General features: G+C 27.0%; 1 protein-coding gene across 1 annotated transcript; it reads right to left on the reverse strand.

Moving 5' to 3' along the window:
• Positions 1-22,439: 22,439 nt before the first annotated feature.
• On the reverse strand, positions 22,440-25,244 carry LOC126679571 (uncharacterized). Its single transcript, XM_050374622.2, has 4 exons — positions 25,127-25,244; positions 24,684-24,849; positions 23,098-23,208; positions 22,440-22,872 (listed from the first exon to the last, which is right to left on the reverse strand). The coding sequence occupies exons 2-4, from the start codon at positions 24,798-24,800 to the stop codon at positions 22,639-22,641; spliced, it is 462 nt and encodes a 153-aa protein (XP_050230579.1). The 5' UTR covers positions 24,801-24,849; positions 25,127-25,244; the 3' UTR covers positions 22,440-22,638.
• Between the last annotated feature and the right edge of the window lie 795 nt (positions 25,245-26,039).

The raw sequence follows: 26,039 nt of genomic DNA on the forward strand, positions 1-26,039 counted from the left end.
TGAGGAGTTGTTTTCTTTTAACATATAGTATATATATTATCAGATTGTATATATTTTATATAGGCCTTAAAATCACTATGCAACATGATGATTCGTGCTCACAAGCACATTTGTCACTTTCTGATTTGCACAAAAATTGTTAAGTGGAGACCCACCATATTCTGGATTAATGCATTTTTAAACCTCTATATTATGGCAATTTATTCTATAACACTCTTTAACTATATATTTATCCTATCTTACATCCAAATTTTTATTTTTTGCCGGTTTAGCTTATTAAATCTTTTCTTTACCGATTTGATCTCGTTCTGTCTGGCGTGGATAAATTTTAACCATACTATATCAAGCGTGAATACTTAGAATGATGTGAAATAAATTTATGCACGCTAAAAATATATTAATTCCAAACTTTGGTAATAATTTTGTATTTGTTGACATAGTGGAAATTAAAAATAAGATAATAGTAATACACAAAAAATATTTAAAATTAATCAAATAATTTTATGACACCACTTTTTATACATGTTTATATAATTTGAGGAGTTGTTTTTTTTAATGATATTTATGAAAAAGATAAATTTACTTTATTTTGATGTTATTAAATGAATTTTCAATTCAACTAATATATAAAAAAAAACATTGCTTATTTATACGAGGAATATATTTATACTTTTTTAACATTAATAGAGGTTAAATGGACAATAAAATAAAATTTCAGATGTTCAATAAAAAAGTAAAAGTAGTTAAGGAGTGTTATAGGTTAAAGTGGTATAGTTAGAGGTCAAATTTCAATATATAATTTTATGTTAACATGCGTGTCATTCACATATTCTTTTAAGGGGTTAAATCGGTAGTAAAAATGAAATTTTAAATGTGCAATAGCAAAATAATAGTTAAGAGCTATGTAGCACGGAAACGGAAACGATACGAAACGGACACGGGGAAACGAAAGTTTTTCAAAATGAAGGACACGAAACGTGAGGGAAACGTGCAAATAATAAAAATATAGGGATATATTTATAAAAATATTATCTAAATATTTATGATAATTAGCAAAATAATTCATTTTAATATACTAATATTTAAAATTTTATAAATATATAAAAAAATATAATATAATTCAACACAAATAAGTATATTTGATGTATTGTGGGCAATGCAAATATAAAATTTATGGATAACAAGTTAGATTTTTTTATTTGTGGGTAATAATTTTAATTTTTTTACAAATTTTTAATTTTTATTATTTACGGAAACGACCCGAAACGTTTCGTACGGGTGTCTAAAAGTTTCCGGTTTCCGAAACGTTTCCGAAACGGAAAACGCAACTTTATCGAAGTTTCCGTGCTTCTTAGGTTAAGAGATCGTATATAAAAAAATAAAAAATAAATAATACATTAAATCCCCTTTTTAAAAGTGCCAACAACTCTCATTTTTTATCTAAATCAAGGTCATCTAGTCGGCTGTCTTTTTTTTTTTTTTTTTTCAAAGGCTAAAAACTTCCATTGATAAAATGAAAATTACATAAATGAATAGTTCTTCAACAAATTGAAGAGCTAATCTAGAATAATGATGAGAGCTGTTTGATAGTCATCGAATAGGGCTTTTCCAACCATCAAAAGGTTACCCAAATACATAAATATTGAAAATACGATCTTGAAGCCGCTTGATTCTTGAAAGCTAGATCTCTTAAAAAATCATGTTTTCCGATCTTCATCTTCAAAAAGATAATTTTTTTACCTCACAACACCTTCAATCATCAAGAACATTCAACAAAAACTTCAACAAGTCTTAATAAAATTCTAGATCTAAAAAAATTTTGTAAATCTAAAAAGACATAAATATAAAGAAAGCCGTAGAAATAGTAATAAGTTGGGCGGAGAGAAGATGATTTTCCGATTAAGATCGGAAATCACCTTCTCCCACCCTCTACAAGATTAAAATGAAGAAAAGGTTTTAGAGAGAAGGGAGAGCTTTTTTTTAGTGTAATTGAATGGTATTGTAAGATTATCAATGAATTTGCAATAATGCCCAAGAAATAAAAAAAAAATCGAGAGCTTCAATTTACCATGATGATTAGAGATATTTCAAAATTACAGTTTAGGAATAAAAAAACATTATGAGAATCTCCCTATGAGGTCTCACTCCGTTCGGTCTTAATTAGTTGGAATGTAAAAAGTTTACTTTTTTTTTGAGGTTTTATCTGGTTCGATCGAATTAGTCGCAGTAATTATGAATTAAAAAATGCTTATAATCTATTTTTTTTAACTCAATTCTAACCCACTTTACGTGACAAGGTTGCATGTATTCAATTCTCACCCAAAAATATATCTCAAAAAATAGAATTTAATTAATTTATTTTTTAATTACCACGTTAGGCGGTACAAAAAAATGAGCTAAAAATATTGTGTTATATAGCGGTACTCTTATAGATATTATACAGTATATATTAAAAAATAGAAGATATATACAGGAATTTGTCAAAAAAAAAAACCATTTTCAAGAATAGTCCTGTCCGTAATGCATAGTGGGCATCCATGAATTTGGTGCCATTTGAATTGGCCTTAGGCTTTGTGAGTAAAATTTGGTCCATTCTAAAATCCAAATTACTTAAATTTTTAATGACATTTGCCATTATAATATAATTATTACTTTGGTAGGTTATTTCATCAGAGCATTTTGACCTTAACCTAACTTATTTACCACTCACAGCAATATGATGAAACCCATCTTCTAATCCAACGGTTCACATTTAGCCATCTCTTGTAAAAGTCAACAATAGGATTGGTCAATTAAATCAAAGGTCATGTCACAACATCACATTGTTTATTTTTTTTTCTTTTCTTATTATTATCATTACACACAGTGTCCATAATGTGTGTAGTTAATTTATTAATGACTATCTAGAATTAAAATCGGAGGAAATCAATAAAATTTTGTCCGTTTTAATAGGATTGTATATTCGTAATTATAACTAAAAACCTTTAATTATGTTGGAACAACATTATTACCAATTTTGTCAAAATCAAAATTACTATGAATATTTTTTTATTATAGAGTAGTTTTTAGGAGCAAATTATTCTAAGACCCCTTATGTTTATTATAATTTACAGTTTGGTATCCCTTATTTGAAAATCAAACGGGTACCTCAGTTTTGATTTTATAAACTATAAGACTCTTTTGTAAAATATAGATATAAATTGTTAACAAAATGAAATGTGAGGTACCAAATTATTTGAATATGAGGTACCAAATCGTTTACATAATTGAAACTGGAATACCAAATTATTTATACAATTTAAATTGAGGTATCAAATCGTTTGAAACTAAACTTCAAATTATTAAAAGAACTAATAAAAGGGTCTTATAGTTTACAAAATCAAAATTGAGGTACCAAATTGGTTGGTTTTCAAATAAAGAGTACCAAACTGTGAATTATGACAAAAATGAGGGGTTTTAATAATTTGCTCAAATTTTTATTACCTCAAAAAACGTATGGAGCATGATGATGATGATAATAATAATAAGGGGTGTTGGCAAAATAAATCCTACCGTTTCACTTTTTTGCGATTTAAGTCTAACGTTTAAAACGTTACAAAACAAATTATAACCTTTCCAATTTCTGCTTGCAGCCTTAACCGTTTTTCAGCCATCATTTATATATGTGGCAACCATATTATTGGCATATTAAATTTTAAAAATTTACAAATAAAAATCTTAACGTTTCACATTTTTGCACATTGTAGTCTAAATAAGATGACAAAATGGCCGGATTTAGGGACGAGGCTACAACATGCAAAAATTAGAAAGGTTAAAATTTGTTTCGTAATGTTTTAAACGTTAAATTTAAATCATTAAAAAATAAAATGTTAGAATTTATTTGCCAATATTCCTAATAATAATAGCATCAACAACAATAACAACTAATCTAGCACAAAGGATTTGGGTGTTGGATTCCTTCACCTTTTTTTATCAGCATTTGGTTCTTGAAGTTTTAATTTATAAACATCGGATCTCTTAATAATAATAATAATAACTAACAACTAATCTAGCACAAAGTATGAATCCTAAAAATTAAAATTTTATTATATATATGTGTATGTGTGTGTGTTAAATCGAGTTTATGTCGCATTTTTAAATCTCTGCATTTGTTATGCTTTGGGCGTTGGATTCATTCATTTCTTTTTATCAACAATTGGTTCTTGAAGTTTTAATTATAGATATTGGATCTCAGTCATAAAATGTGTTAACAATGTCAATTTAGACCAAAAAAAATTAAAGCCTTAATTTCATTAAAAATAAAAATACAAAATTTGATTTTTAATAAAAAGAATAGCTAATTAACTTAATTCGAATCGTACTGACTGCATGCGAAGTATACACACTTTCATTTCATGATGGAGAGATCTAATGTTTATAAATTTTAAAGCGTAGGAAACATAAAAATATAGGGATTCAATGCCAAAAAGTAGACAAATATAGGGACCCATAATATGTTTTGCCTTGATTTTCAAAGTAAAAAAACAATAATAGTTAGGATCAAGGGTGCATATTTGTCCACATTGTGCTGCAATACAACAAAACTGCTGAAAACTAAATTCCATATTTTGTTTCATTTTGGATATTGTAAAAAGAAAAATAACAAAAATAAATAAAATAAAGAAAATAGCAGTCAGTCTCTAGTGCGGGACCCAATCAGAAAATTGTACATGTCCTTGAATAAAAAAATAAAGTTTGTATTGGTCTTTGCTTTAAGGTAAATTCTAATATGTGAACGATTACACACAATCAAAGGACTAAAAACACCTCATTTCAAGTGTCATTCATAACTACTATCACAATAATTAATTGAGAATTGGGAACCCCTTAATCAAGATTTTGATTAACCAAAGTGGGTCCGTCAGATGTAATTTAGGTGAAGGCTACTGTGCTACGTGTACGACAAAGATGGTAAGGTGCATGATTGAATCCATGCGGTGCACCACATGAAGACCTTATAGACTAAATAGTTTTGTAATGGTCTTGTAGAGGAAATAAAACAGAAGCCGTCTTTAATAGGTTAGGAAAAAACCTAATCTCCGGTACAACCAATGAATACATTTATTTAATCTTTTTGATATTAAACATTATTTGAATTAAGTTATTCAACAAGATAGAATGATTGATTCTAGAGACTTATTTTAAAAATTTGATTATCTGAACATTTTTTTTTGTTGGTGGTCTAAACTTTTAAAATCTCAATTTTTGTCTATTTTTTAATTTTTAATTTAAATTATAATTATTTGTTTAAATTAAGAAAAAATTCAAACATGCCTTTTATATTTTCAATTTGTCCTTTTACCATTTAAAGTTTTGAATATGGAATGTATCTTTGAACATTTTCCACTTCGATTGAAACAATTGACTGCAACTGAAACTAATTAGTCGAAAAATGTGTTAAAATATATGATTTTTAAAATTTTGACCATAAATAAAAAAAAAATCAAAAAAATGAGATATTTTAAATGATTACGTCTAATATAAATTATCAATAGTATCTTATTCTGTTTCAATTTGGTTGCTGAACTATAATTTTGGTGATTTTTTGATATCTTTAAGTGATTTCAGCAACTTATACGTATATGGCAATCGGTTTTTGACTGTTTGACAAACTAAACTTTATAACACTTATACACACATAATCGATCAAGAGCCATCTATGTAATTCTTTTCAATGACTGATAATCTTTTTTATTGAATAAAATTATTATTCACTCAAAATAAATTAAACTAAATATATTTATCAATATAAAAAAGGGTTAATTATATAAAAAAATCATGCAATTTACATGTAGTTTCATTTTAATCACGACTTTTAAAAGTTGACATTTATATACACAACCTTTCATTTTGTTTCAAATTTATCACCAAAGTAAAATTCGGTATATTTTTTATGACTAAAAATTCATAATCCTACATACTCTAACCGAAAGATAATAAGATTTGGTGTCGATTTATAATTTGGGTCTTTAATAAATGATTTAGTGAAGCATTTAGTCAACAAAAATACATTGAAATGATGAATTTGAAAAATAAAATAAAAGATCGTGTCTTTAAATGCCACCTTTTAAAGTCATGATTAAAATGAAACTACATGCAAAAGTCGTGATTTTTTGTGTAATTAATCCTAGAAAAAAATAATAAACAAAGCACAATGACTCTTAAAATTAATTATCGGACCAAAACACTATTAACTTAAGAAAAACAATACTTCAAATCAAAGTTCAAATGTAGGGAAGTTTTTCTTTGTAACTCAATCTAATTTTTAATTTAAAATTATGCTTTATGAAAGGTGATATGAATATAAATACTTAAAAAATACATATTATATAAATTGAAAATCGTCGTACTTTACACTATATTACTCTCATGTATTTGAACAAGTATGTTAGTAAATTGACCTAGATCCCACTCGAGTTTAAAACTTATCAAAATTAATCTACAACAAAAAATATAAATTTGTTAATTTGGGTAGATCATATATTAATAAAATGATAGTATCTATAAATTCTTAAAAACATATTAGTTTAGTTTAAAAAATATAATAACAAAACACAATTTGATTTTAATAATTTAAAAGTAAATTTTAATTATAAAAAAGTTAGAAAACAAATTTATTTTTTACAGCTCAAAAAACTAATTTAAAGATTAGTAACTGATATAAAAAATATTCTTAAATATTGTACATTCATGTCACCCATTTTTGCTGCTTGAAAGGTCTTTGCCATCATATTGACAAAATTATGGGTACCACCATTCAATGGTTCGATAGTGTGAGATAGAAATATGTCTTGAGTGATTTAACATTTGCAAACTAAATTATAAAAGAAAGAGCAACCAATTGTTTGACAAATCCCAAATAGCGATAAAAAAATGTGGACACAAATGATAATGATAATAATAATAATAATAATATCAAATAGATCAAATGAGTGGGATCTACAAAATATTAATTTTTTTCTTTTGAGCTGTAAAAAACACCATAATTTAGTTCAATTGTAAAACAAAATAACTTTCAGTTTGCGTCATTGAAAAATTTGATAGAAAAATACATTTAATTGATAACCTATTTATAATTTAATTTTTATTTTTAGAAACAATTTACAAATCAGATAATGCATGTTATCGTAAATAATTTTATAACATATCAGTCATCAAGTTTAATTTTTAAATTTTTCAAATTTCTTACAAATGTATGAAATTTGGTTAAGTTTTTTTAAAAAATATGACATCTAAATTTTCTTCTATCTTCCAACATAATTAATAAAAACCGAGGAAGCGGTGGCAGCTCCTCGATGGCTGTCGGAATTTTTTTTAATTTACTTATTAATTTAGAAATTAATTAACTATTAGAATTTATTCGAATATTTTTAAATTAAAGTATTTTTTTATATTTTTTTAGAAACAGAAAAACATATGATGCAATCCTTTTATCTAGTTATTTTTAATGATTTTATCTTTAAATTAATTACATTGTCAACTGTATCCTTGTTTGGGGTAGAGGTGAAATATAAAAACCTTAAATAGGGTACAAATGAGCTTTTTCATAAGTCAAAATATACATGCAAAAAAAATTCAATGTGGATGGTTTTAAATATTAAGCTATTTTGTTGCCCCACAATTTAAAAAAAAGTAGCTTTTTGGTCCATTTTACCTTTTCCAGGGTTATCTATAATTAGTCATAGATATTTGAGTGCAGGAATATAGAAAGTCTCGATTCTCGAATGGACTAAAATGGTCAATTTCTTTAAGCATTACTAAATATCACATATTTAATTAAAATTAGGAGGAGCTCTATGAATGCAACAAAATATGGAGGCTGTAAATGTTAGGCAGAGATTGCTTGGTGAGGCACTATAGAGTATACAGAATCCACCCACCAATCTCCCTGTTTGGTTGCTATGAAAATGCCTCATTTTCTTAGTTTATTACATCATTCTTCATGCTTCTACACACCTACCCATCACCATTGTCTCTACTTCATTGCAAATATTTTAATTTATCATTTAGATGTAACATTTCCTACTTAATTTTTCTATATACTTTTCAACCCTAGTCTTTTAGATTAACTTCTTTGCATATATAATTTAGACAATAAAAAACATCATTGAGTTATGTTATTTGTTATTAGAGATAATTGTTGTTAATCCTTGAATTTAGGTCAAATATATTAATTTTCTACATATATTTTAAAATATATATTTTTTGAGCATTTAGATTGGATAACTAAGATGCCTTGCAAAGGGGATTCCATTACATATATTAAAATATAATAAGAAAGTAATATTTTTTAAATTTTCATGTAGTGTGTAAAATAAATTTAAACATACACTTTATATATGTATGAAGAAAAGAATTTATATTTTTGCGTCAATCAACGGAATAATTTTAATTGACATATAGATAACAACTTGACATTATTTTGTCATTTAAACAATACATTAATTAAAAGTTAATTTACCAACAAGTTATAATTCGAATAGTACAAGTGTTGGGCAGTAAACTGGTAACATTGTGGGTTCAATTCCTACTGCAAGCGCTTCCCCCCTTTTAATTATCAAACAAAAATAAAATTAAAAGTTAATTTGATCTATAACTATTGACCAAATGACCAAAAAAACCAAACCTTTTGTGAAAGTTTCACAAAACTTCAAACCTTTCAATTTTATCTGATTTGTCCTGAAACGCATAATTTCGTTTCAATTATGTCCAACAATACAATTTCGCTTATATGGTGCCGATGTTTGGCATTGCCACATCAGCGCCATGTAGGCTCCATATGAACAAATTACATAGTTGGACATTATTGAAACGAAATCATGTATTTCAGGACAAATTGGACAAAATTGAAAGATTTGGACTTCTGTGACACTTTCATGAAAGTTTGGTATTTTTTGGTCATTTGGCCATTACTATTTCTTGATATGGTATTTAATTAAGTATTAATTGAATAAATATTCGGAGGTGCGAAAAAATAAAATTAAATCGAACTAACAAATATAATTTGGTTTGATATTATAAAAATTCTATTTTCAATTCGGTTTTGGGCATTAATGTTTTTAGTTAAATTTTAATATAATTGAAATAAAATCAAGCCTAGTTTTTTTTTTGGATGACCCGCTTGATGGTTAGAAAAGCCCTAGTCGATGACTGTAATTTTTTACAGTTCTCATCATCTTTTTTAGAATAGTTCACTCAATGTGTTGAGAAATCGTTCATCTGAATTTTTATTATTATAAATAAAAGTTTTAGCTTTTTAGAGAAAAAGAAAAGAAACAAACACTGACGAGTTAGTTTGGTTTAGTTGAAATATTTCACTAACTTAAGCTTTTTAATTTTATTTAAAAAAATTGTTTTGATTCGATTTTAAGAGATTGCACTCCCCTAAATATAAAACATTAAGATGGCATTTTTTTTTGCTTAGAATGGAATAACAATTGCAAGTTTTTCTTTCAAATTTGAAAGCAACATCATTTCACTAATTTAGCATTTCCATAACAAGATTGTCCTAGTTGATTTGGCTTTCATAGGAATGACCTTTGAAAATCCTAACCAATATATATTACAAAACAATAATAATTATTGAACAGTTCCAAGGTGAATTGTTATCTTCTTAAAGATATACTTGTCTTTTGATGATGTTGTGTATCCAATTAAAAAATATTTAATTTCTAATGCATTTTGATTAGTTACATATGCTTATTGAAGTAATTTCAGGAAATTTCCTATATATCTTTGAAATTCTTCCCATCACATGATATTGTTTGGAAACTAACCATCAAGCAAAACTATTAATAAATGAATATTTGTCCTTTTTAGTATCTCATGGATCTTGCTTCCTACCTATGAACCTCACAACAAAACAGTTCTATTAATCTGCCTTTTTTTCATTCTTATATTTTCTCCTACCACTAAAAAAACGATTACAACTTTTTAGAATTAATTGTAAAATAAATTTTAAATTTTAGCATATATTTTATGTACAATACAAATTTTAAAATTTAACAAAATCAATCAAAAACACTGGCCTATTTTTCCGTTGAAAACTTATTTATGTGAATATCTAAAATATATTATGATATTTACGTTAGCATTTTTTCACCGGAAAATCGTTGTTTTTATTTATCAAAATATGAAAGTTGGTGACTGATTTTGTCAAATTTTAAAATATATGTTGTAATTACAGATCGATCTAAAATTCATAATTTAATTTGCACTTAACCTTTTTTCTTCATCTTTCAATTGTATGATATTTTTATTTTTATTTTTATCCTTTTTTCTTCAATTATAATAAAATTATATTATATTTATCATTTTAAGTATTTAGCATGGTTAAAAAGATTGTCTTCATATGTTTTAATAAAAAAACTAAAATTATTTATCTAGAGATACTATAAATTTTATAATATCTTTATTTTTTCATTAACATTATATTATTATTGTTTTATTTTTTTTTGAGTGGGCTTGTTTTTTCTTTTATTTTGTTTTTCATAAAAAGTAAGTTGTGTTTGATTTTAGAGCAAATTACTCTACGGTACCTTATATTTGTCATAATTTACAGTTTGATACTCCTTTTTTGAAAATCAAACGATTTGGTATCTCAGTTTTTATTTTGTAAACTATAAGGCCCTTCTGTTAAATATAGACATTCAATGGTTAACGGAATGAAATGTGAGGTATCAAATAGTTTACAAATGAGGTACCTAATTGTTTACATAATTGAAACTGAGAAACCAAATCGTTTAAATAATTAAAATTGAGATACCAAATCGTTTGAAAATAAATTTCAAATTATTAACGGAACTAACAGAAGGGTCTTATAGTTTACAAAATCAAAACTGAGGTATCAAAAATCATTTGATTTTCAAACAAGAGGTACCAAACTGTGAATTGTGACAAATGTGAGGTACCTTGGAATAATTTGCTCTTGATTTTAACATACACGAGATCAAAGTCATTTGAAGACTCAAATGACAATAAAATATACTCCAATATATCGAGTGAAATATTTTTTTTATTGACGAGTCGATCACAACTAATGTATTATAGTACGACATATATTTCTTGAATGGATAAATTTATTTATCTACTAATTAAGAAAAAGATTTAATATTTGTTATTTAGAAAAACGATTATGAGTTTGGTCAGTAATTTTATATAAAAAAGTATAATGTTTATTCTGAATATATAAATAATTACAATGCATAATCATTAATTAAAGCATAAATTACCTTGTCTATTGTAAATACTAAAATCTAAAAATACTTTTTATCTATTTTTTTTGGGTAAAATACTGTTGACAATGAAATTTTTTTACCATAAATTAAGATACAATCACTTGTCATATCTGCTTAGTGGGGAAACGGCTTAATACATAGTTTAACCCCTGAACTTGTACCCTTTTACCCATCTAACCCCCAAATTTAACGTCTCACCTATCGAACCCCTGAACTTGTTAAATAATCCGATTTAACCCCCGGACATGGTAAATACGTAAACATTGAACCCCTCCGTACACAATTTCTTCTAGAATGTTTCAAGTGACAGGTGGACACGAAGGGTTCAATATTTACATATTTATCAAGTTCAGGGGTCAAATCGGATTATTTAACAAGTTCAAAGGTCCGATAGGTGAGACGTTAAGTTTAGAGGTTAGATGGATAAAAGGGTACAAATTTAGGGGTCAAACTATGTATTAAGCCGTGGGAAAACCGCTAAGATTGTATGGTGTCATATGGTGAACTCCGATCTAAAATATAGCCACATCTTGTTTTTTTGAAAAATGAAGTTTGAACTGTTAGAAGGTAAGAGATGAATTATATATTGATTCTTGAGATAAAATTTTAGTTCCACCATTATAAATAATGAAACATTTAGCACCTAGTTTCTTTATTTATTTTAAATCAAGAGTTATATTGCTTCATCTCACTTGTAAAAAGAGTACAATGTAGACCATGTTTGGTTCATGTAATAGATACGGAATGAAATAGCTATTCCGTATATAATGAATTTTTTTTAATTTGGTTCATGAAATAGGTACTCCACATAATTGCTATTCCATAATTTTGTGGAATAAGTACTCCTCTTAAAAATTAAAGAATAGTTATTCCATTCCTTAAAGAATAACTATTCTATTACATATTATACTATTCCATGAACCAAACATGGCCGTAATGGAATGAAAACCTTTACCACTAAAGCCATGTTTGATTCATTAAATAGGTCCGGAATAGAATAGCTATTCCGTATTGAATAGTTATTCCTCACTTTGGTTCATGAAATAGTAACTCCACGGAATTGCTATTGCATGATTTTGTGGAATAACTATTACTCTCAAAAAATAAAGAATAGCTATTCCATTTCATGAACCAAATATAGCCTTAAATTAAAACTGAAAAAAGAGAGTATAATTTTGTGTATACTCTTTATTGAAATTCAAAAGATTATTGTAATTTAACTCGAAAGAGAGAAAAAGAAATAGAATGATATGTCAATTGTCCTATGCTTGGCCCATAGTGCATTTTCTGCGCAAGTGTTCACGTATTATAGGTCAATACATAAAATAAAAAAGTGCAAACAATACCTAATCAAGAATAACTGAATAAGTTCAAAGAGAAAAAAGATAATATTAATATTTCTACAATAACCGCCCATTAAACGTAAAAGGAAGTAATTAATTAAGTAGGTAACTTGTAATCACAGAAGCTTCTACCAATTACAAGTAGCCATGGTGGCTTCTGATCAGGATTTCCAATTTTATACACACGTCTTATAATGAGATCGGAATTTCAAATTTCATTTGAATTTGAAATGGTCATTTTTTTAATTTTTTTTTAATTTATATCATTTATTTTATAATGAACGATGTAAATCGTAAATATACCCTCTTAAATTTAAACTAAACTTAAAATCTCAATCAATATCAAACAACCATATATTTTATTGTTACTGTTACTGTTATTTTTATTTTTATTTTTATTTTGATTATTATTATTACAATTGCAAACATATCGAATCTGATATTCTCAAATTAAGATATAATTAATTCTAAAAGTTGTTTCTCTTTTGAATTTGGATACAGTAAACCCTTTAATAATTAATATTCAATAAATTAATAATTTTAATAATTAATAAAAATTTAGGGAACCAATTTGAATATTACGTCTTATAAAGTATTCAATAAATTATTAATTCTAATAATTAATAAATTTTTAGTCCATCATGTATGTTAATTATTAGAGGGTCGACTGTACCTTACTCGAGTTAAGATGTTTGAAGCCGTGATTAAAAATTAAACCGGGTCAGCTGGTCGAACCAGCTGGACTAGGAACCGGCCAACGATTCGATCAAAACTATAAAAAAAATTAAAATTTCAGTTCAACTGGATTGGATCGAGTCAAGCTGGTAATAAAATTGTTGGTTGAATCGGTAAACCTCTGTTCGAACCGGACAAAAAAAATTAACGACCATATATATTATTTTTTTAAATGAATTCATTCAATCGGTTGAATCAGTTGAATTGAAAATCCAGTCACTTCACCAATATGAAACACAGATATGAAGTGCCATGATCGCTGATTCAATGGAGTTTTGTGCTTATTCTTGATATGTATTAAACAATAATATTTCTACAAGTCAATAAAAAGATACTTCTAATTTTAAGAAAATAGACTAATTAGTTAAATTATTCTTTTTTGGATTAGCCTATCGTTTGAGAATAATTACATTCTATATATAGAAAGAAAGATGGGGAAGGTTATTGATTATTTCAGATATAAAAACTACTCCAAGCACTAAAAGTGTTACATTTGAAAATAATTTTTTAAAATGAAAGAGTTTTATAAATTTTAAACAAGGATCTCAAACATGCCCTAAAAGTATATTTTGTGGTCCATACTATGAAACACTGTAAATACACCATAAACACTGTAAATGCACCATAAATATACTAAAAACGGCAGAAATACACTATAAATACACCAAAAATACACTAAAACGTAAACATATTATAAAATTACAATAAATGCACCATAAATCAATTTGTTCTTTACAAAATCAGTAGCGATAAACAAATTTATGAATAAGAAAAAGATAAAATAAATAATTATATGAATAATGGAACAATTTTATAAATAAAAAATTATAGATTTACGATAATTTATTTACAAAATATTTAAATCATTACAAAAAACCTAAAAAATTACACAAATCTAAAAACGAGTCGAGAAATCTATAGCGCAAACGAAAGAGACGAACGGACTAGCACAAATGGAATAGACGAACAGACTAGTACGAACGGAAAAACGAATGGAAATGATGAGAAATTCATTGGAAGTAGACGAACGAAAGCGCTAACAGAAAATGAACGGAACAGTAATCGGGGAAGACAAACTGAAAATCAAACGAAAAAGAAGAAGAAAAGAAGAGAGAACTTTGAGAGAGAAGAGAGAAAAAAAAGTGGCTCTGTAAATGTTTAACCTAAAATGAGATAAGATTTCTTTATATAGTGAGTAATTTTGGTAAATAAGTTAGTGAATTAGATAGCGTTAAAAAAATAGAAAAAGATAGGTTAAAATGGTGTAAATATTTTGTCAAAATAATTATTTGGAAAATAATCTCAAAATTAAACCTACTACTTATTGAAGTCCATCACTTATATCATTTGAGTTATAACTCATTAGTGAATTAATCGGGCTCTTTTAACTGACAATCGCTAGCATGTCCAATATGGAAGAAAAAAAGAAGTAAAACATGACATTTTTAACAAATTAATCAAACTACATGATTAAACTAGTACAACCGATCAAGGCATAAACCACTGTGCTATTTGGTTCGACCAGTTAGTTTTAAAATATTAGTTATTTTCATATTATTCAGTCCTAAGTAAAAAAAGGACAAGAAAATTATTTAACATTGTATTTATCAGCTGAAGTAAAGTTTTGAGGTATTCTTTGCTAGAGAAATTTTTAGGTAGACACAGTCCACCACATCATTCGTGGACTAATCCTATCACATAATGACACGTCATTAAAATGATGGTAATCTTGTAATATTACTATCCAAATGTGTAAATAAGTAATAGACGAATTTATAAAATTGTCATTATTTTAATAACGTTTCATTATGCTATAGATTAGTCCACGGATGACGTGGTGGACTGAGTCTACCTAATAATCTCTCTTCTTTGCTAAGCATTAATAAGGATGTAGGCCTTAGAAAGCCAGCCCAATGAACTCTAGGCCCAATATGGTTGTTCATTTAGCATAGTTGTTTTTTGAGAAATTTACTAATTTACCTAAAATATAAAAAAAATAGGACTATATACATCAACGCGAAAAAGTTATAACAATTATCTCACGCTTTTCTTAATTTTATGTTATTACTCTACGTGTTCAAAAGTTAGTGATTCTACTCCAGTATATAAAACATATGACCTGACATTCCTTTCTTCTTTTGTCTCTTCCACGTCTCTTTCTTTTTCTTATTTTTTCTCTTTCTTTTTCTACTTCTTTTATCTTTTTCTTTCTTTCTTTTATTTTTTTTCTGTTTGTCTTCTCTTTCATTTTTTTCAAACAATATCATGTTCAACCTCCTAAATTGATTTTAAAAATTTACAATCAATTTTGAATTTATTGATTTTTTATCTCACAAATTAATCATTTTTTCTATGTCAGATCTGAATCTAAAAAGACTATAATAAAAAAATATATATCAAAAAATAGTTTTTCTCCAAACTACAACTAATTATAAAATAATTATTTTAGTTTCAGATAAAAATCAACAAAAAAAACGATCTGCAGAAAACTATTTTTTTCATAACCTTACCATAATATTATAATAGCCTTATTATGCATAATTATTTACCTATTTTATCATAATATTATTATTATCATAACTATATCATAATATTATTATAATTTTATCAATCTTATGATAATTTTTGCATAAATTTATATTATGCAGTTTATGCATAATTAGATTACAGTTTTATAATAGTATCATAATATTATCACCTTATCATATGATTATCACAGCTTCATCTTAGCATGTGATTATCAATATATCATATTGCATTGTCATCTTATTATCATGTCATTATCAGTATCATATGTAGCCGATTAATATATGATAATGTGATGATACTGCTGGATAATATTAGACAAAATCACAGTATCACATTATCATATGATTATCACAGTATTACATTATCATATGGTTATCACAGTTTCACCTTATCATGTGATTATCAATGTATCATATTGCATTGTCATTTTATTATCACGTTATTATTTGTACCGTATGTAGCAGATTATTATATGCTAATATTGTGATAATCTTATCATACTATTATAATAATGCTAGCATTATATTATCACAACGTTATCATAATATACTTTATTATAAGAATATCATAAAATATTATCATGACGTACTTTATATATCATAAGCTTATCATACTATTATCATAACCTTATCAAAATATACGTTATCATAACAGTATCATAAAATATTATCATAACATTATCATGACGTAGTTTATCATAACTATATCTTAACCTTTTATCATAAACTTATCATACTATTATCATAACATTATCACAATATACTTTATCATAACAATATCAAAAAATATTATCATAACATTATCATGACGTACTTTATCATAACTATATCATAACCTTATCATATTATTATCATAACCATATAATATTATGGTATCGATATGATAACGTTATGATACAGTTATGCTAACGCTAATGATACTGAAATGATAATCAAGCATTTTTCTTGGCAAAAAATCGTTTTTCTTTGCAGTGTTATGATATTGATATGATAACGTCATAGTGATAACAATATGATAATCAGGCGCTGTTTTCTGCAGAAAATCGTTTTTTCTGCAGAAAATCGTTTTTTTCATCATAAAATCGTTTTTAATGCAGATTTTCAGATCTTAAACTAAAAAAAAATTAAGAACAATTTTTTTAGATCTGAGAGTTAAAATAAATCGTAATAATCACCACGAGTTAAGAAAAAATCGCTAAAATGTGGAGGCGGAGTGAAGACGAAACGAAGGCGAGGCGAAGGCGGAACAACGACGGAGTAATGACAGATCATTGAAAGGAACGGCGGCGGCGTGATAAAAAAGAACAAATAAATGAAGAGGAAGAATAAAAAATGGAGAAGAAAATGAGAGAGAGAGAGAGAGAGAGAGAGAGAGAGAGAGAGAGAGAGAGAGAGAGAGAGAGAGAGAGAGAGAGAGAGAGAGAGAGAGAGAGAGAGAGAGAGAGAGAGAGAGAGAGAGAGAGAGAGAGAGAGAGAGAATCTGAGACACATGTGAGAGTAAAAATAAAATGCTTAGACTAAAAAAATAATAGGAAATAAGTATTATTATAATAAAAGAAGGCTTTAGAGTAAAAAAATAAAAGTTTTAAAAAAGTGAGGTATTTTTTCTATCTTTTCCTTATTGAGGTATAATTTACTATTATTTTAGAAAATAGAGTGTTTTCCCTAATTTTCTCTTGTTTTTTTATTTACCTAAAAGACATTGATTTTTTCAAAAAGCTGTTATTGTTGCTATTTATCTAAAACATGATAAAATAATAATGTAAAAAAAATTCTTTAATTCTCATTTTTAAAAAGAAAAAAATCAATTTATTCACGAAAGAAATGCTTCAAGAAAGAAAGACAAATGTCAAAAAAATAAAAAATAAAAGGAAGAAAAATTTACTTGAGAAATTTACTTGTGGAATGTGAATTTCTTATCCCCTAAACCATGAATTAGATTTGAATGGAAGTATTTAAAAAGAAAGTAAATTAAAATTATTGAATGGATTCTTTGATTTATTTTATATAGATTAGTGGTCGTTAGCTATGCATGGTAGTAGCTCATTCTCTTACGACCAAATAATTAATTTTAAGGCTACTCAAATTGTTGTTTTTTTTCTATTTCGATGAATAGAAGTTTATTTTATTTTTATTATTGAACTTCAATTCTTTTTATTTTGAATATTTTCTAGTAAAAAATATTTAAATGACAGTCAAATTTTGACATAAGGCAATCAAATTTTGCTAATTTTACTTTAAAAATTTATTTACACATATAAATTTTTATTTTGGAGGAAATTTCTTGACCAAATTATGCATACATATATGTTTAAATGAAAAATAAATTCTAACTACACCTAAATATTTTTGGCCGAAAAAATATCAAAAAAATAAAATATAAATGAATAGTAATTAAAAAGAAAAATTTTAAAATTTAGTAGCTGAAATGAAAAAAAAATTAACGATTATTAGGATCAATTATCCCTTACAATCACAGTGCAAGTAATAATTTCTCATTTAAACACATGAAAATATAAATTATAACTTCCTGATTGGTCCTTAAAATTATTAATTTTTGAACATTTACTAGTTGAAGATCAATTTCTTGTCTCTAAAGTCCTAACTATGTGGACACCAAGAAGAGGTAAAACTCTCCCTTCTCTTTAGGCTAGAGATATCCGTTTTGGACGGTTTTCTCTGCTGGTTTGCTTTCTAGGGGTGGAAAATGGTGGGGTCCAGTTTTAGGAGAGATTCTTAGGTAGACTCAGTCCACCACGTCATCCGTGGACTAAACCTATCATATAATGACACGTCATTAAAATGATGGCAATCTTGTAAATTCGTTTATTACTTATTTACACTTTTAAATAATAATATTACAAGATTGCCATCATTTTAATGACGTGTCATTATGTGATAGGGTTAGTTTACGGATGACGTGGTGGACTGAGTCTACTTAAAAATTTCTCCAGTTTTAGATCAGAATTTCACTATTTTTTCCCGTTTTTTATATTTTTTGTGTTTTTTTTTGTTTTCTGAATAAATTTCTTAGTTATGTAGTGGAATTTTTTAGGATGTATTGTGTGGTTCTATAGTTCTTTTTCGGGTTCTATTAAGATTTTATAGTTTTGGGTGATCACATATACCGATTCATGATGAATTTCGTTGTTTTAGTTTTGTTTCTTGCTTCGTTCAAGGTTTTGTAATGTTTCAAACTCGTTTATTGTCCGTTTCCCTTGGTTTTATCGGTTTTTGCAATGACCAGCAGACTTGCATCTTACAGATTCTTAAAGATTAAAAGATTAATATAACTCTAGCGCGGTTATATGATTTTATCTTTTGAAATTTATAAGGCGATTTGTGATTAGAGTGTTTGTATGTGTAGTATAGACGTTTTTTTTTCTTATGTCGGGTCATCGAATTTAATTCCGTATCTTTCATTTATAACTGCTTTGATTTTGAATTAATGTAAAATTTTATGTTAATTTCTAAGTTGAAGATCAAACTTTTTAGAAACAATGCAAAGATTTGGGCGGTGGGATTCTATGTTTTATAATTCACTTTTGCCTTTTTCCTTTACAATTACTTTCGTTCTATGTACCGACTAACGAAATTAGTAGTTGTTTGTGCCTCTAAAAAGTAAAAACATAACCTATGGAAATATTGTAATTTACAATTTTAATAATAATATAATCGATTCCTGATTTCTAAATACATATTATTCTTTTTTATATAGGTTTGCTGGGTTTATTGATTAAAAAGTAAAAAAAAAACAATAGTGAGAACTAGAAGTTGTGAATAGATTATTTTAATAAAATCTGTACATCTTAAGAATAGCAAACATACATTATAATTTTCAAGAGCAAAGTATGAACATTATAAATTGTCCGGACTTTTCAACTTTTTTTAATAAACTTTTTTTCTAGATATAATTATTAGATTTCAATTTTTAAATAATTGATTGCTTTTAAATTCTAATGTCCACCCTGCCCCTGATAATTCCATCTTTTTTTGGGCATCAAGTATCTACTATCATATAGGCCATAAAAAAATTGAATATGCATTATTTGATTGTAAAATGGATATAAATATCACAATTAATAATTGTATAGAAAAAAGGGCTCTTTCACATCTTCTTTATTGTCTGATTTCCATCTACCACCATGTCCATCGTGTTCTCTATAAAACATTTTAAGTGTATAATTATGAAAATATTATAAGATAGATAAAATATAAATTATATATATATTTTATTATAATTTTATAAAAATAAATAAAATAAAAACTTAAAGTAGACTAAATTATTTAATTAATTCTCTATTAATAATATTTAAAATTTAAATTTATAAAATAGACAATAAATTAATCTATGCTCCAATGAAATTCATAATGCATTAAGTTGTCCATCGCACCAACTAATCTTTGCATTAATGTTGGAAAATCCAATAATGCGAAATATACATGAATGCTGTGGTTAATACTGTAATCATCTGAACACTGTTAGTACAAAGAAATAAATGAGGATTTCCCGCCTCCTTTTGACATGAATAAAATAAAATATTTTTTGTAATTACAAGATTAAATTTGTTAGTTCAAAAATGGGAATTATAAAGATAATACTAATGAAAAGGTAAAAACTATTACCCATGAATTTATTTTCCTCATAAATTTTTAAAAATCAATATATTCCTATAACATTTTTTTAATTGAAATTACATTTATAAGGGGGTTTCAATAATATGGATTTTTCTAGTTATGTAAAATCTAAAAATTACTGGGAAAATACTAGATATTCAAAATTAAAAGAAAAAACAGTATTTCCAACGTTAATTCATGAGAATTAAGATAAGGAAAAATTATAATGTTGATGTCTGAATTTTCAAAATTAATTAGTGTTTGGATATTTATTTCTTTTAAATCTGTGGTTTAACTTTTAAAAAGTATTGTCAAAACAAAAAAACTTTTAAAAAGTATTATCAAATAAATGACCATTTTCATGTTACCAGACTACTAATAAAGTCAAAAATAATTTTAAAATTTACTAGTATAATTTTTATTTTAACGTCAAATAATAAAATGTATAATTTACAAAAAAAAACTTATTATTCTACCAATTCAGTGAACCCTCTAATAATTAATATTCAATAAATTAATAATTCTAATATTTAATAGAAAATTGAAGGAACCAACTTCGTTCCACGTCGCATAATTAATAATTATATTATTTAATATAATAAGATTTTAAATATATCCTACATGAATATTAATTATTAGAGAGATTTTTTTTAAAATATATATATATATATATTTATATATAAATAATTTAAGTTATACGTGGGACATAAAAGTATTATCTAACACTTAACTTAATTATTTACTAAAATAAAAGACTTTTCATATGCCTAGTACAAAAAATATTAGAAGTTATTTTATTTTATGAATACAACTTTTTGATAGTTATTTTTTGGTTTAATATCAAGTTGATATTTTTTGAACTGAATACAAGTTATTTCTTTTGAATAAAATGCTTGTGAAGTGTATTTAGTTGGCTTTTTTATACTATAATATTAATATTAGGTCTACGAAAGCAAATGCTTTAAAATAATTTTTTCCTTACAAATTCAATAAATCAATAATTTTAATAATTAATAAATTTTTGATCCACCATGTATATTAATTATCAGAGGGTCGACTGTATGATAGCAAACTTTAAGTAAGATGAAGTTTAGTTTAGTCTGTTTAACAACACACAACAACCTAAAAAAGCCAAAATCACTTTTTTTATATTTTTTTTTAAAATTGATATATTAATAAAAAAAAAGATAAACATAAAATTTTACACATGCGAATAGTAATTTTAAGAAAGTTCAGGCACTATTATTGTATTTTTTTAGAATAATGATCCCTAATACTAAAGCATACAGAAGCTTTTGGGCATGTGCTACAAGTTGAGAAGGCAGTGCTTGTGAAATTGACTAATAGGATAAAAAAATTGGTGAACAACTTCAAAATGTTTATCTAAAAAGCGCTAAGAAATAAAGAGACTTCTATAAAGAATGAAGGTAACTAATAAATGGAAAATAGACAAGGCAATGTATTATCACCTGTGTTATCGTGGCTTTCAATGTGGAGTCTTGCAATTGAAATTGAGCTACATTGCAGCCGTTCAAGATAAAAACCTTCAAACCAAATCGAACTGAATCGATAAACTCGATTAGATTTAATTTTAGAAGTAAAGGATTTCATTTCGATTTTAACGTTTGGTATAAACCAAACAAACAAACCGAATTGAACCAACAAATCAACTAAACCAACTAGTTCTATTTGGATTGATTTGCTTTTTTTTTTTTTAATTTTTATAAATTCGATTCAGTTTGATTTTGAAAAATGTGAAATCGAACCAAATGCACACCCTAGTCCCAATCAATTAGTTATAGGTCCCATTAAAGAGCAAATATCTGCCTAATTGAGGACCAAGCCAGCCATTTGCATATTCGTTAAACTATCACAACTTAGAGGGACCATTAATGATTATGTACTTATTTCATTACCTAATAGGTAGTAAGCAAACATCATTGAAAAGAAAATCTGAAATTTTTGAATCATGCAATATCAATCACTGTAGAACATTTATAATTTTTTACAAAAATTTGATGAACTGTTGTTCAGATTATTATTCAAACTGCTAAGGCAAATTCTTTAAATTCATTCTCAAAATACGAGCCATACACTTGCAAAACTATTTCTATGCTAACTTAATCCGAGTTTATGAAATTATCTCATCTGAGCTTGCTGCTTGGTAGAAGATTCTGCCTCCTGGTTATGTTGGTTGTTGTCTACATGACGTGCAATTGCATCCTTTTCTGCTTCGGCTCTTTCAAGTATAGCCTGTGTTTGCATAGTTTTCATCATTTCTTTCATTGATTTTTCCTCCCCGTCAAGCTGCATCTTCATTATCATCTCAGCGTCTTTGTCTATCGGCTTGAAGTACTCTTCAATAGCTACCTCCTGCACATTTACATGATCATATTTAATACATGTTAGTATAACACTTGGGGAAAACCTCACACTTAGAGACTCGTTGGAAAGACATTTGGTGCTAAGAAATTTAGGTTTCACATCTTTTAAGAAGAGAAGATGAGATAAAGAATAGGCTTAAGCTGAGACCACTACTATATTCACAAAAGCTAATAGAGTCGGGTGTACTAGTAAATATACCGACTTGATACTTACAGTTTCTTCTAGCTTCCGATTTAAAGTTTTCATTTCCTCAACCATTCGACGAACTTCTGCTAATACGGTCTGTTCAGGGATTTTTCTCAGCGCTGCCTTTCTTTCTTGTGCCTGTGCAAAGAGCAAGATCTTATAAAGACAGAAAGTAGCTGATAGTATCAGAACCGAAATTCCTACAGATGATGATATGTTAAAATGAATTTTAGAAAGACAAGCAAAAAGAAAAAAGATGAAGCATTTTAATTTATAGACAGAAATGTGCTTATACACTTTCGATAGATTAACATTTCAGTTGAAAAAACTGAACTGTCCATTCATACTACCAGTTTAGTTCAGAACATGCATACATACTTCGACATCTCTCTTTAATGTTAAGAACTAATAGAGCAGGAAAAAAGTGTTTATCTTTATTTACAAGTGAAAGTAAAATTTGATAAAGATGGCTGATTCTAAAGAGATTTCTCATTTCCTGTCTTCTTTTGGTGCCTCAAAAACCCACCTCAGTAGCAACTTAGCAAGGACTCTAATATATGTTTCTGAGGGGGAATCGCAAAAGTATTAAATCATATGCAGCATTCCTCTGTTTAACCAATTAAAAAATCTTATAGAGAACATTAACAACACTGTTAATTGCTACTAATTATAGATTGCTGTCATACCAATAACTAACGTCACCCTAATGCAAGGTCAGGTCATTTTCTCAAGAGCCAAAACGTGCTCAATGCAAACCAAGAGCAGCATGAGAATGAAAAATAAGTAACCACACTTCATTTGGTCAAACAGCATTCAAAAGGAAAACAACAGTATCTAAGGGAAGGAAAAAATAGCAGTTAAGCAAATAAAAATTACTGGAAAGGTATAGCAAATGCCTCTCAAACAAACTTAACCTCTTTGTTTTCTTCCATTTTTCTTTCTTTCCAGAGATAGAAAATGAACCATTGCCTTTTAAACTATGTCCTAGTGTTCCTTTTCTCTCATATTAATACCCCTGCTATTGAATCTAAATCATTCAAGGGGGTAGGCCTCCTCACCTTACAACTCCATTCAGTTCAACTCATCCTTACGATTAAAGTAGCACGGACACTTCATTCAATCAACATTTTCTATTTCGGAAACGTGTCGGAAACTTGGCGTTTCAGACATGTAACTTCATTTTTAACATAGAAAATCTTAAAATAATACTGTTTCGCCGTGTCCGTTTCCAAGTGTCTTCATGCTACATAAACTAATCAAGATTCTACTATAGTGAATGGCCTGCCTGTGAACAGCAGAAATGGAATGACTATGCCCATTTACTACTTCTGTTTGATTATGTTGGTTTCTTCAGTTAAGCATCTAAGACAATGGAAATAAATTTTGCAACAGCTGCCTAGTTGAGCACAAAATCACATACAGAAACTATGCAGTGAAGCAGAAAGACTTTCATGTTAATTTCACAATAATTCGCCACCATCCCCAATGTAAGCACAATTACAGCCAGCAAGAATTATAATACATAAAGATGAAATACTACCATCACTTAACCAAACACAAATCATTACAGCAAATCCAGCAAAGTTTCATTAGTAGCAAACTTGCTAACTAACCTGCGTGAGACGCTTCTCGAGCTGCAATCTATAATTACGTATTCTCCGTTCCTCGTACCCGGAAAGAACCCTTACATAGAAAAGGGCTTTCCTTCCAAACTCTACTAGCTTATTCATTTTAATAATAGTTCAGCAATCAAACATCAAACAGAACCAATAAACATATCTGCACAAAGTTCAACAAGCGTCAGAATCTCATCTTCTTAACTATTAAATTCTACTAAAATCTAAAAGTCAAAACTACAACTGGAAATATTTCCACTACTATAATTAACAATTTTACATTTCTAGAAGACACCCTAATGCAGAATGCTTTTGATGAATTGATTAAACCCAAATCTCAATTACAGGGTACAATATATTAGATTTTTTGTCTATTTTTGTAGTATATGCATATCTGATTACAAGAAGCAAAAAAAAAACAAGAATGAAAAAAAAAAAACCTGGATCTGAAAGGAAGATTGCAGAGCGAGATGATACAGTAAGAAGAGCAAAGGGGTTATACGATTTTTCTGATGAAGAAGGACAGGCACTGAAGAAGAACGAAGTCTATGGTGAAAGGTAAACGACGACGTTTATTTGAGGAGAAGAAAAATTATAAAAATTATAGAATTTTTGATTGAACATAAAGCAAATTTTTGTAGGTAAATTTTGATAAACATTTTATTAATTTGATAAAAGTACTAATTTTTGAGGTAATTATTTTCAGCTGATAATCTAGTTAGTCTCTAATACATACATTAATATTAATACACTTATATTATATTAACATATTCTTCTGTTAATATTTTTTATTAGTAGATGTAAAATAAATAAAATATTTATACTTTTTGTTATAATGATCGATCCTATTATTTTGACATACGCTACTTTGCCATTAAAATAATGGCAATATTGTAATATCACTATTAAAATATGTACGCTTTCATTACTATTTATGAATGTCGTGGTAAACTAAATCGATCTAAAAATTCTCGTAAATTCATTACAATTGTTACAAACCATGATGATTACTCATCAAATTCACAATTAATAAATTAATTACAGTTATTATACAACAGTAACAGTTGATACAAATCATAATAATCACTCATTAAATTTACAGTTATATGAATTAATTACAGTTGTTATAAAATTATAACGAGCATCTATTGATTTGTAACTTTTGTGAATTAGTAGCAGTTGTTTACGAGCTAAGTAGCACGGACATACAGGGAAATAGGACACCGGCGAAACAATGTTATTTTAAGGTTTTCTATATAAAAAATAAAGTTTCGTGTCCGAAACATCAAGTGTCTAAAGCGTTTCCGAAACGGGACACGTTGATCAAATGAAGTGTCTGTGCTACCTAGTTTA

This window comes from Mercurialis annua, linkage group LG4 (assembly GCF_937616625.2).
Source record: "Mercurialis annua linkage group LG4, ddMerAnnu1.2, whole genome shotgun sequence".
NCBI lineage: Eukaryota > Viridiplantae > Streptophyta > Magnoliopsida > Malpighiales > Euphorbiaceae > Mercurialis > Mercurialis annua.